Source organism: Helianthus annuus, chromosome 5 (genome assembly GCF_002127325.2).
Source record: "Helianthus annuus cultivar XRQ/B chromosome 5, HanXRQr2.0-SUNRISE, whole genome shotgun sequence".
NCBI lineage: Eukaryota > Viridiplantae > Streptophyta > Magnoliopsida > Asterales > Asteraceae > Helianthus > Helianthus annuus.
The window spans coordinates 126,509,839-126,522,331 of NC_035437.2; the positions used below are offsets into that span (position 1 = coordinate 126,509,839).

Sequence of the window (12,493 nt, forward strand, 5' to 3'; positions counted from 1 at the left end):
GTCCACATTAAACTACTTAACCAAAAACAGTAGAACAATCAACACCCAAGTAATCACAAAGTACATCTTCAGTTTCAACACATCTCCACTCTTGTACCGAGCCAACTGTTCTTTGCACTTAGCCAACTCATCAATTAAACCAGGCATTACCTCTCCGCAAACCGGACATCCCTATTCTTCACCTTTGTCAGCCCATCTTAGGAATCCACGTCCTCCAACCTATTATCGGACATCATAAGCAAGACTTTCCAACAAAGTTAAGATTCAATAAGCATAAAACAGAAGAAACTTACACATCGAATATACCAACGACCAGGATTAGCTGTCGATTCTGATTGTTTCACCACTGTTTTCGCACCACATAGACATATGATGTCTGAATGTTGAGTTTTGCCCTTGAATCGAAGCACAGACGACGAAGATGAAGACATGTTCAGGGCAGTGATTAGAGGGCAGTGAATTGAGGGATTGAAGCTTGGATTGGGGGTCGATTGAAGAAGAATAGCATTTAGGGCAGGGTTCAAGCTATTAATGGGGAAGATGAAGGGTATTTTGGACTTTTCAATACAAACTAACGGTAACAATAACGTTGAAATGGTCAGGGGGTAAACATGCGACATAACCCCAAACAGTGTGGTGTAAAAATGCAATTATTTCCTTGGGGGGGAGGGGTAGACATGCCAATGACCCCTAACCTCAGGGGGTAAAATTGCAGTTTACTCTTAAGTGTATTTGGTTCATCAGGACACCTCTGATCAGGAAACACGCATCTTAACGATTAAGTTCCAAAATGACGTAAAATGAATTTTTTACCCATTTGTCCTTTCACCCGTGTTCATAACCCTCACTTGACCACTCACATACCACCTCCTCAACCCACCACCCCTTCCGCCACCACCAATCACTACCACATCGGTATACTAATCTGGCTCAACACTTATTGACGCAAAGATTATTAATTAAACAAGGTCACATGAGATAAATTTTACAATCCCACCTATAATAAGATTGAGATCCAATATAAAATATTACGTTTGTAAAGATCCTAATCCTATATAAAATCTTATGTCACTAGATACCATCATAAAATCCTTGGATTCAACTCACACTTTGCTATAATTATTATCTATGTTTATTAAATAAATTGTAACCTTGCTTTAACAAGTTCATCAACTTTTAAAACAACATGAAATAAATGCTACTTTACCCATTAACAAGTTCACCACCTATGTTATTGATGGTCTCACTAACTAAATCACAACCAAGTGAATAATAACAATTGAAAACTTGACAAAGTGAAAGGATCTTTTTGTAATTTAGTCATTAAACTAATTAAATAAACTCAAATCAATCAACATTCAGATTGTCGTGTCCCCATCTCTACCAGAGCCACACATGAAACAATCACCCCTCTCGATCTAAACATTTCAAAACCCTCAATCGGATCCATCAAACTCAACTTATCAAACAACAAGTAAGATCACTCATCCTTTTCATTCACAATTCATCAAATCTTTATGCCTTCGTAATTGATTTCCGTTACGCATCTACACAGCATCCAGATCCGCTTAATTTTACGTTTCTAGGTTATGAATCATTGTAATTATGTCCCGATTGTTGTTGATTTCATAACGATTGATTGATATCTCTCGTTGATTTTGATTTAACGCTCTCATTATTATTAGATCAATCGGTGAACATGTTTTGGTGTATGAATAATTGAATCGAGTTATTTAGGGTTAGGTATAGTAACGATTTATTGTATGTTTATGTTTAGATCTCAATTTTGTTATCATCTGATGATAGGTAAGTGACTAATTCTGTAATTTGATTGAGTTTTAAAGTGTCTGTCTTAATAATGTCTGTTTGATTTGTTTGCTCGATAGGTTGGGCAGAGACCTAGACTCCTAGAGACTTATATGAATAGGCTGTGCGATGATTCGGAAATTTAGGAATCTCGTTTCATCGACTGTTATACATTGTTGTCAAGCATGAGGTTTAAAACTTTGTTCGAAATTTAGGGTTAGGTATAGTTACAAATTTATTCAATCAATTCGTATGTTTGTGATTAGAGCTCAGGTTTGTTTGTTATCTGATGGTAGTTAAGTGACTGATCCTGTAATTTGATCGCCACTCGTTATTGATTGAGGTATAAAGTGTCTGTGTTGATACTGTCTGTTTGATTTGTTTGCTCGATCGGTTGGGCGTAGACCTAGAGACTTATATGAGTAGGCTGTGCGATGGTTCGGGGATTTAGGAATCTTGTTTCGTCAGCTGTTATACATTGTTGTTGAGTATGAGATTTAAAACTTTGTTTAAAAATTTATGGTTTCGCTTTTGTAGGTTCTTTGATAGCTGAATATGGGTGCGGAGAAAAACAATGCCAGCATGGAGGAAGGAACACTTGAAATTGGAATGGGTAAGCTTATGTTAGCATGTCGATATGCATGCTTGAATTAGTGTATTTGGTAAAAAGCTGAAGGAAATTAGTATTTTTTTTTTTTTTGGAAAATTGATTGAATACTTGATCGGAAGCAACTTGATCTATCTGATTTCTTTCGTTTTTGTGGTACCAAAGCCGTATTTAACTTTTCGTGTATCACTGACTCCTGTAATTCGGTGTCATAATCATGAAAAGTTCATGCATGTTGGACTCTAATTCTCACATATGTATGCTTATAGAATCAGTAGCACTCATTAGCGGTATTTCTGGTCAGTTTGTAAATATCAATGATTGTGCCTGATTTCTGAACTCACCAAATAATGTTTATACAGAGTATAGAACTGTCTCTGGAGTTGCTGGGCCACTGGTCATTCTTGATAAAGTGAAGGTTTGTTTCTGTGCTTTTCTTGCGTTCCCTCTCCTTTGTTTTTTTCAGCCATCTATAGATTCATCATATCTCATTAAATGCATTTTATGTAGATGCACATCATTGATAACTGACATGTGCATGCCTCTATAAACAATGACAGGGACCAAAGTATCAAGAGATTGTCAATATCCGTTTAGGAGACGGAACAACAAGACGTGGTCAGGTTTTGGAAGTTGATGGAGAGAAAGCTGTTGTCCAGGTCTTTGAAGGAACATCTGGAATTGACAATAAATTCACAACTGTGCAATTCACTGGGGAGGTACATAAGTTTCATTTTTTGTTTCTTTATCTTCTATTAAACAAACTCTTTTATTTAAAAACCCATTACATCTTTATACTATTTCTTTTGGCTGTATAACCTTTGCGTGAGTTTAAATTCTTCAAAACATATGTTTAAAATTCTTCAGAACATATTTATAATAGTGTAAACAATTCAACTATTTGAAATTGCGAGTTTTGACCGTGTTTGCTTTTGTCATACAATTTGATCTGAAGTCTGAACATTCAATTGCATCTGTTTAGATGAACTACATTAACACCTTTCTACTTTCTTATTATATTTTTTATTTTGATTTAACGAAAGAATCCATACATATGCAGGTCTTGAAAACTCCAGTTTCTATGGATATGCTGGGGCGCATATTCAATGGCTCTGGGAAGCCAATTGATAATGGCCCTCCGATTTTGCCCGAGGCTTATCTGGATATTTCTGGTAAGGTTTTCTCTTATTTCGTATGAATTATACTCTTCCCTTATTGGATATATTATAAGTTTTTTATGTCTTAATAATGCGGCTTTACAACGTATGAAAGATATTTCGGACTCAGTTTTTCCTAAAGATTATACTTTGTGTATTATTATTATTATATTATTATTTCAGGAAGTTCTATCAATCCTAGTGAGAGAACATACCCTGAAGAAATGATCCAGACTGGTATCTCCACAATCGATGTGATGAATTCAATTGCTAGAGGACAAAAGATTCCTTTATTTTCTGCTGCTGGTCTTCCCCACAATGAGATTGCTGCTCAGATCTGTCGTCAAGCTGGTTTGGTCAAGCGCTTGGAGAAAACCGATAACTTGCTTGAGGTATTGTTTTGTAGTCCTTTATTACTTTTGGTAATTCTAGTAAATGTATATTGATCTTTGAATAAATTTGTATGTTAAATTTTTAATTAAAAATTGATGCTGAATTGCTTGCTTATGTGTACAGAGTGGTGGAGAAGAGGACAACTTTGCAATTGTTTTTGCAGCTATGGGTGTGAACATGGAAACTGCACAGTTTTTCAAACGTGATTTCGAGGAAAATGGATCAATGGAGAGAGTGACACTTTTTCTAAACCTTGTAAGTAACTTGTAGTTGTTATTGATTTGCTCTTATTATCATTAAAATGCTTATCTTTGAACACCATTTTGTAGGCGAATGACCCAACAATCGAACGTATTATCACTCCTCGTATTGCTTTGACCACAGCAGAATATTTAGCATATGAATGTGGGAAACACGTTCTTGTCATCCTAACCGACATGAGTTCTTATGCTGATGCTCTTCGTGAGGTAATCATAACTATTGCAGCCTTGCAGGTGATTATATTTTTTCACAATAAGCAACGTATCTAAACTCTCGTTTCAATGAGTGATTACAGGTGTCTGCTGCTAGAGAGGAAGTGCCAGGAAGGCGTGGGTATCCCGGTTATATGTATACTGATCTGGCAACAATCTACGAGCGTGCTGGAAGAATTGAAGGCCGAAAGGGCTCTATTACGCAGATTCCAATTTTGACTATGCCCAATGATGGTATCATTTACCCATCGTACTTCTGTTTTTTCTTTTCGTGAACTTATGTACTTTCTGTTACTAATTAGTGTCCAACCTTTATGCATTGATTGATCAGATATCACACATCCCACTCCTGATCTTACGGGTTATATTACTGAAGGACAGATATATATCGACAGGCAGCTCCACAACAGACAGGTTGGATAAAAATGATGGTTGATTGGTCATTTATAATATGTTAAAACACATAAACTGAGAAGTGTTTATATGATGAAACTTGACAGATTTACCCTCCGATCAATGTGCTTCCATCACTATCTCGATTGATGAAGGTAAGCCCCCAGATCTCTAATTGATTCGGATGTAGCTTGTCACTTGCATTTTGTTAGTTGACAACTACGAATGCAAATAGAAGGGATTTGGTTTAATTAAGTGTTACGATTGCAGAGTGCTATTGGTGAGGGGATGACTCGCAGAGACCATTCTGATGTCTCCAATCAGGTCAAGATTGTTTGGATTTCATATATCTAATATCACCACCTACTTCCCTTCAATGATAAGTTTATAGTTTACAAGCTTTTTCACTCACGAAATTAATGATTTTTATTGTTGCATGTTCAGCTATACGCAAATTATGCCATTGGTAAAGATGTCCAGGCCATGAAAGCAGTCGTGGGAGAAGAAGCTCTCTCTTCTGAGGATTTGGTCTCTCTCTCTCTCTCTCTATAGGATTAGGATCAAATGAGAACCGCATGGAGATTTGCGAACCAAGAGAACTACTATCAACCAAGCAAGTTTAAAAAAAAAATTCTTACTTTTATTAATATGGCACTAATCTTTACCTAAATTCTTACTTTTATTAACATCTTACCCTCCGCAGATCCTACCTTAGCTTTGCTATTGGTGGGGTTTACCAAGTATGACGATGATGATTCACCTAAATAAAAGAAAATTTTTAAAAATATACGTAGATCGACAAGTTACATACACGTACATCGCAAACTGCATATATATCTACATGTGTACATTTTCATGCTACATTATGTATATCGCCGATCTACATATATCGTTTTGGTTTTTTATTTTTGCAATAATAACACCTTTTAATAAAAAAAAGTTGACAAAAATTAAAAAAAAAATACTTGGTTGATAGTGGTTCTCTTGAGTTCTCAAATAACTTGTGCTTCTCTCGGGATCCTTACTCTATATATGTGTGTGTGTATGTGTGCGCGTGTGTGTGCTAGTAGTTAAGGCGCAAGGGGCTCGCTTGTCGCCTACGGGAAAAAGTAATACACAATAACAAGTAAACGAAAAGTATGTTATAGGCATAGAATAATATCATACTGTTTTACAGATATAATAAAAGATCTACTATTTTTTTTTCTTTTGGCCGCACTTAGCGCCTGAGTGAGACTGAAGCGCCTCTTGTGTGCCTTTGACAACATGTGTATGCGTATGCGTATGCGTCCCGCCAAAAATCAATAATTTGTAACATGGGAAATGGAATACTTATATTTATATGTTGTAAATGGAACAGCTATACTTGGAATTTTTAGACAAGTTTGAGAGGAAGTTTGTGGCACAAGGAGCGTACGACACAAGGAACATCTTTCAGTCACTGGACTTGGCATGGACACTACTGAGGATCTTTCCGCGTGAGCTTCTTCACCGTATTCCAGCCAAAACCCTTGACGCCTTCTATAGCCGTGAGGCGACCAACTGAAAACAACAACCGACACCTGTTCCTAGTTATTTGTTGAACCTGGCAGGCATGGAATAAAACAAAAAGAGTTATGTTTTTGTGTTTGATTTTGTTGGAAACCTAAGCACCTCGGCTGTTGATTGCTTTTCCATAAGAGGCAGTTAGGTTGTGTAATGTATTGTTTGTTTGTTTGTTTAATATTTATTTATTAGCAGACATTTATTATTGTTTTTGCAGACAGTCATCATTCATTCATTGCCTGCTTGTATGGGACCATTTGTTCCTACTGAATGCCAGTTTATTGTTTGATTTATTTTGCAAATTTATTTATATTTGAATAAATGATGCATTATGATTTCTACTTTTTGGTAGTTTTTTTTATAGTTATAACATGTTTTATGGGTTTGTTTGTAGAAAGTGTGATTTGTAGGACATGACCATAGTCGAGCACTGGACATGAACAAAACTGGAAACAGGACATGGTCCCAAATTTGGACTTGTATATTGACTACCGAGCTCTAAAAAGGTTTACAGTTCCTGAAAATATTCGATACGACTGGTTGAACTGTTCAGCTCCCAATGGTTTTCAAAAGAGAGATCTGAACTAGCGTTTCTATCAAGTTCGGATTTGTGAAACCGACATAAAAGCAACTTTACATACCCATAATGGACATCGTGAGTACTTGGTCATGCCGTTTGGGTCACAACTAACAGTGCTGATGAACGCCATTTTTATATTTATTTTGATCAGATAAAGTTTAGACGACCAATCTACTACTAACTTGTAAATTTTATTCAAATAACTGGAAATTTCTTAAAAGTCATGATTCTCACAACCTAACCAGACCCACCGGTTGGACCATGAACCAGGCACACCAACAGTCCGGCTAGGTTGGTCCATTCTACTTTCAAATAAGTAAAAATGAAAGCTTAAAAGCCAGAAGGGTCATGATGTTGATTTGATGATTGTGTAGGGTTCAAATCCTGCCAGGTGATAAAGTGTCTCCTCTTTATTCAAAAGTTTGAGGATTCAAATCGTACAAGGTGTAGCTTAGGTGATTATTGATTAATACAAGTAGATTAGGATTATGAGTCTTTCTTAATAAAGATTTGATGAAAAGTTGTATGCTACATATAGAAGGGTCAAGTTATTCTACAAAGGCTCCTAATTGTAAAAAAATATAAGAAGGATTTATAGAGTAGTGACAAGTGTCCAATAACCTAAAATTAAACCCACTACATCATCACCCAAAACCTAACCCCCCCCCCCCCACCCCGGCAAAAATAAAAAACTATACCTCACAAAAAAAAAAAAAAAACCCAAATATAGAAAGTGTAAAATAATGCTTTTCAAAGCTTTAAACATATACTCATTCGTGTATTTTTAACTTTGCATTAAATATGATGTAATTTACTTGTGACTCTAGCCTAGTGGTATGATGTTTGCCTCTTACAAAAGTGGTGTCTAATTGTGTGTCAATTGAGTGATCGGTATAATAAATGGTGTTTTGGCAAAATAGTGTAAGCTCGTTTTTTTTTAAATTTGGAATAAAATGTTTTAGAAAGAAACCTTTTCCTGGGGTAATTAATCAACTCTTCAAATAAAGAAAGACTTTTATGACAAATTTGATTTGATAGGTAAATCAGCAACTCGCTTAGAGCATTAGTAATGGTTAATGCGCCTTAAGGAACATTTTTCTCCACATCAGCATCATAACACCCAATGTAAATATGTAATAGTTAAGGCCCTGTAATACCCTTTCATTCATTACTTTCCATGTTTTTCCTTCCCAGTGGACATTATTCTAGAAATGTCACTTCCTCTTCATGCACATATAATGCCTATCGGATATGATGTGGGACGTTATCAAACCCTTTCACAACACCCCTATAATGCCCATTACATATTGCCTTAGAAAAGAAAATAATATGGAATATGGCGGTCCTTCAGGAAAGATGGATTTTTTTGATAAATTTCGTTTGCTGGGGTAATATGCATAGTAAACAAGAAGCAGATATATGTAAGTGAATATAACATAGCAATTATTTGTATCTGATCATTATACAGGCCTATGTGACATGACATTTCATTTTGTCAAAACCATCTGCCAAAAAACAGCATTGTGCCAAAAATGGCTAGCTACATTTTAAGAAACTACAAACTATACCAACTAAATTGATCAGGTCCCAGACCATCTAAACTGCATTCGTTTGAACCGCTTTTTTAATTGTAAGTTCGTACAACACTTTTAAAAATATGACATAGTTCATGAATATTATTAATTATGCATATAAATAGTATACGACTCTTTCCATGATCCAAATACCCTTCAATCCTATTTTTCATACCTAAACCATGGACGAAGCGTATAATCTCAAACGAGTTAAGCAAGCCAATTTACTTCGATTTAAACTACAAATATGGTCAAATTAATCTATTACCAGTTACCACATAACTTGTAATATGAAGAATTCATAGATTCTACTTTCTTCAACCACATTTTCAAATCCACAACATACATAATGATGTTCACTACATCCGATCGTCAACACTCGTGGCATAATCATGAAGCTCGACATCATTTAGCTGCATCTTCAATTTCAGGAAACGTTAAAAATATGCAGTGTTAATCTTTAAAATAGTAGCAAATAAGGTATCCAAAAGTGTTTCCAAAACTTCTAGAAATTTGATAGCAGGGGGTTTCATAAACTGTTGAAACCGAGTGTACGGTCCAAACTGAAGCACGTTAAGCAGTTTGGCTGGTTTCAGATTCAAATAGTTAAACGGTTTGGAACTTGTAACTGGGCATTTAACCTTTGTTATTTACTTTTGAATATGCATCTTTATAATTAAAAACTTTAATACAAATTAGTGCCTTTGGAAAAAAAAAAAAAAAAAATATTGGTTCAAACCGTCAAACTGCCAAAAGTGAACCGACAAATCGCTAAAAGCAGCCAGTCACCTGCCCAGATTAGCGGTTTCGGCCCCGATTTTCATCAAACACGCCCAACCGGAATCTGAACATCATATCCGTAACTAGAGATGTATTCATGAACTAATCCTGTTTTATAAAATACCAAACGAATTTAACTAAATACATGTGACTAAGCATTAATTAATACAGAAAAAACAGACTACCTTCAATCAAGCTTCAGGATCAACCCTGCAGAAACGTACAGGAAAAAATAAAAGGAGGCCAACATCTGATGAAGGCGTACATCCGCCTAAGATTCTTCCTCTTCTGCCACAAAAATACGGTTTTATAAATAAATAAGTGGATGCTTGGATGAACAATATAAAAGTGATCATGTAATATTAAATAATAAATGTTAAATAATGAACTGTGACAAAACACCCCTGAATATGTTTTCGAATTTATCTTGTTATATAGATCACTTTCATTACCCTTGATCTTCGGCGGTTTTACGTCTTTGGCTGTTCCATTACTTAGAGACTGCAGAAGGGCCTTTTGTGAAGGTAATTCGGCTATGAAAAGAAGCGTTTGAGCCCAACCAGCATATTTCCCGTATTTTTGTACGAATGCATCAGCCACGTGGGTGCAAAGCTTAGGTGTCAAACGTTTGCCAGCCAGCTCCGGAACCAGATATCTAGTTGCAATCTGCCATCAAAAGATTAGGCAATGAGTCAAAATGGGTACTGACTGAAACATGTCATATGTTGTATGGACCGGGCCGGCAGGGGCAGATATAGCTTGTAAATAGGGGTAGCCCCCGCTACCCCTTAACGCTCCAGCGGTAGTGTAAATTTTGGAAAAAATGACGTTTTTCCGATTTCATTACCCCTTTTTTTAGATGCTGCCCCTATAAGGATTTTCTAGATCCACCATTGCGGGACAGGCCTGGGAATATCTAGTTGAACACATTGAAATTCCCCAAAAGTGTCTTTTTGAACTCACATAGTAACGTTAGGGGGGGGGGGGGGGGGGGGGACTTAAAAGGTGTAGGTCAACCAACCTGCCACATTTTGACTATTTAACCATCCCGCCTGTTTTGACATTTGGAATGTAAAAAAAAGTTATGAGAAATCTAAGAAGCTGACCTTCCAGACGTGTGTATCAACAGGAACAGCATGATGTTGATCTAGAGAGAACAAAGCTATGCAGGCTGCAACTTTGGGGCCCACGCCAGGTAGACTCGTCAGAGCCTCGATCGCACTTTCGAGATCTAGTTTTCTGAGGGAAGTAAGCCACTCTACACCACCACCAGGTTTCGATTGCAGTACTTCTACGGTACCTCTAATGTACTTAGCCCTGATCTCGCCATAAATTTGGAAATAAATATCAGACTGTACTTCAAACAAAAATATACGTCGAAATTTAATATGCGTTAATGAGAAAGCCTTTAGTCATTGACTCGTTTTGGTAGATGTCGCAAATTGGGCGGTTTGGGACTTGGGTAACGGGTCAAAACACGCAAAATGGGTGGGTTGTCCAAATTTTATATAATTAGTGTACAATATGTGACCATATCTAAGGCAGTAAATATACATTGAAACTATGAATGAAACGAGTAAAAAAGCATTCACAGAAACAATTTAAACACACATTAATTATCATGTATGCATTCGATAACGGTAAGTAAATACACATATAACAAACATAAGTCAAACCAACCTGTATCCAAACCCAGCCTTTCTCAGCTCTTCTTCGGAAACTTTCGCCAACCGATCCAAATCCGGAAACTGATAAAACCCAACCCCTTCAACTTCCCCAACATAATTCCCCAACTTAGACACAAAATCCACCATCTGAGTAATCCTCTTAATATTATTATTAGAACTACAAATAAACTGAATCAAACACTCAAGAGGGTCTTGCCTGAGCACTCTAGCCCCACTCAAACACCCTGCCAGCTCAGCAAACCTCGGATCAGAAACCGAAAACTCATCCCACAAATCACCCAAACAAATACCCATGTTGAGAAAATCAAAAAGATGTGATTTTGCAGAATCTTGATCACATTTAGGGGTGTTGTGGAGACAATAAGCAGTTTTGGTTGAGTCTTGGAAGAGGGAAACAAGGTGGGGCCCAATAACGCCTGTGTATTGAAAAGGGGCTGTTTGTTTCCATCTGAATGTTTGACCTGTGGGGAATGTGAGGGGTAAGAAGAGCTCTGATTTGGGTAAAGTGAGGGGTACCCAATTAGGGGTTTGAGGGGGGTGTGACAGAAGGGGGGTTTTCTGGGTTTCTTGGAGGTGTAGTATGAGGTTATGGTGGGTTTTGGGTGGTGTGGGGTTGGGGTCACGGTGGTTAACGATGGTGGTGATGGGAGGGGTCGGTGTCTCTTCATGTGTGTAAACGGGTGATTGAAGAATAGTGAATTTTGAGTGGTGGTTTTCAGGGTTTCATCAGCGGCTCTTTAAACGGCTGCTCTCCAACATTGACGACCACTAGGGCTGTCCAAACTGGTCGCTGGACGATCGCTCGAAAAATGCTCAAAAAATGCTTGTTTGATTCCCGTTCAGTTTGTAAATAAGCCGTTTGGATCGGTTCGATTCAAATTCAATCCAAGCATGAGCAAAGGTCCGCTCGCTCGTCGATCGCTCGGTTTCGCTCAAATTATTTTATTATATATATATATATATATATATATATATATATACTAGCTCAAAAAAATTTTATTATACTAGCTCAAAAAAATTAAGAGCCAAAAATATATACTTGCCCAACTTAATAGTTAATATCAAAATCTAACCCTAAGTCCCTAATTCCTAAAACAATACTCATAAACTGATTGTTCGAACTTCGAAGATCTGCATATCGCCGCTGCCAGTTGCCTTGCCACACACCAAAATCTAACCCTAAATTCGAAGATCAAGCCCTAGTCGCTACCTGTCTGCCACACAATCAAGCCCTCTTCGCTGCAGACAGGTCTGATAGTAAATGAAAGGTATTTTATAATTAACAAACCATAAAAGTTGTTATGTAATGTGTAAAACTTAATGTTTTTGTTTAATGCTTGTGTTTATAGGTATATGTTGATTTGAAGTTGAATTTTGTGGATGGAGATAATTAAGCTTAAAGAAGAAGTTTATGGGTTTTGAACTAAATGCAATTTGTATTTCACACTTTATTTTGTGCTTCTTGATATTGTTAAGAACAATTTTAGAATCATGATT

At 36.7% G+C, this 12,493-nt stretch overlaps 2 protein-coding genes across 8 annotated transcripts; one reads left to right on the forward strand and one right to left on the reverse strand.

The window, feature by feature from the left end:
- The first annotated feature begins 1,323 nt into the window (after nucleotides 1-1,323).
- Nucleotides 1,324-6,696, forward strand: LOC110941202 (V-type proton ATPase subunit B 2). 2 transcript variants are annotated; one of them, XM_022182824.2, is made up of 14 exons: nucleotides 1,324-1,474; nucleotides 2,344-2,419; nucleotides 2,776-2,831; nucleotides 2,974-3,132; nucleotides 3,474-3,585; nucleotides 3,754-3,962; nucleotides 4,087-4,218; nucleotides 4,293-4,430; nucleotides 4,520-4,670; nucleotides 4,768-4,850; nucleotides 4,937-4,984; nucleotides 5,100-5,153; nucleotides 5,274-5,357; nucleotides 6,190-6,696. In XM_022182824.2, the coding sequence occupies exons 2-14, from the start codon at nucleotides 2,362-2,364 to the stop codon at nucleotides 6,373-6,375; spliced, it is 1,470 nt and encodes a 489-aa protein (XP_022038516.1). In that variant the 5' UTR covers nucleotides 1,324-1,474; nucleotides 2,344-2,361; the 3' UTR covers nucleotides 6,376-6,696. The 2 variants fall into 2 exon arrangements, with proteins under 2 accessions (XP_022038516.1, XP_022038517.1); XM_022182825.2 differs by lacking the exon at nucleotides 1,324-1,474 and adding an exon at nucleotides 1,568-1,586.
- A 2,028-nt stretch (nucleotides 6,697-8,724) lies between these two features.
- Nucleotides 8,725-11,730, reverse strand: LOC110941201 (N-glycosylase/DNA lyase OGG1). Of its 6 annotated transcripts, none has more exons than XM_022182821.2 (6): nucleotides 10,989-11,728; nucleotides 10,415-10,625; nucleotides 9,761-9,974; nucleotides 9,494-9,596; nucleotides 9,318-9,416; nucleotides 8,725-8,941 (listed from the first exon to the last, which is right to left on the reverse strand). In XM_022182821.2, exons 1-4 carry the CDS (start codon nucleotides 11,288-11,290, stop codon nucleotides 9,580-9,582), a joined length of 744 nt encoding a protein of 247 aa, XP_022038513.2. In that variant the 5' UTR covers nucleotides 11,291-11,728; the 3' UTR covers nucleotides 8,725-8,941; nucleotides 9,318-9,416; nucleotides 9,494-9,579. The 6 variants fall into 6 exon arrangements, with proteins under 6 accessions (XP_022038513.2, XP_022038514.2, XP_022038515.2 ...); XM_022182822.2 differs by having other exon boundaries at nucleotides 8,725-8,947; XM_022182823.2 differs by lacking the exon at nucleotides 9,318-9,416 and having other exon boundaries at nucleotides 9,494-9,593; nucleotides 10,989-11,730.
- Nucleotides 11,731-12,493: the final 763 nt, after the last annotated feature.

What these genes read in the sequence shown, in the direction of transcription:
- LOC110941202 (XM_022182824.2), top strand. Translation starts at nt 2,362, where the DNA reads ATGGGTGCGGAGAAAAACAATGCCAGCATGGAGGAAGGAACACTTGAA. An exon ending in TTTGACTATGCCCAATGATG is followed by an intron (nt 4,671 to 4,767) that starts GTATCATTTACC and finishes TTGATTGATCAG; the next exon opens with ATATCACACATCCCACTCCT. An exon ending in CTCTCTCTTCTGAGGATTTG is followed by an intron (nt 5,358 to 6,189) that starts GTCTCTCTCTCT and finishes TAAATGGAACAG; the next exon opens with CTATACTTGGAATTTTTAGA.
- LOC110941201 (XM_022182819.2), bottom strand. Translation starts at nt 11,290, where the DNA reads ATGGGTATTTGTTTGGGTGATTTGTGGGATGAGTTTTCGGTTTCTGAT. An exon ending in AAGGCTGGGTTTGGATACAG is followed by an intron (nt 10,626 to 10,988) that starts GTTGGTTTGACT and finishes TGGCGAGATCAG; the next exon opens with GGCTAAGTACATTAGAGGTA. An exon ending in TTGATACACACGTCTGGAAG is followed by an intron (nt 9,975 to 10,414) that starts GTCAGCTTCTTA and finishes TTTTGATGGCAG; the next exon opens with ATTGCAACTAGATATCTGGT.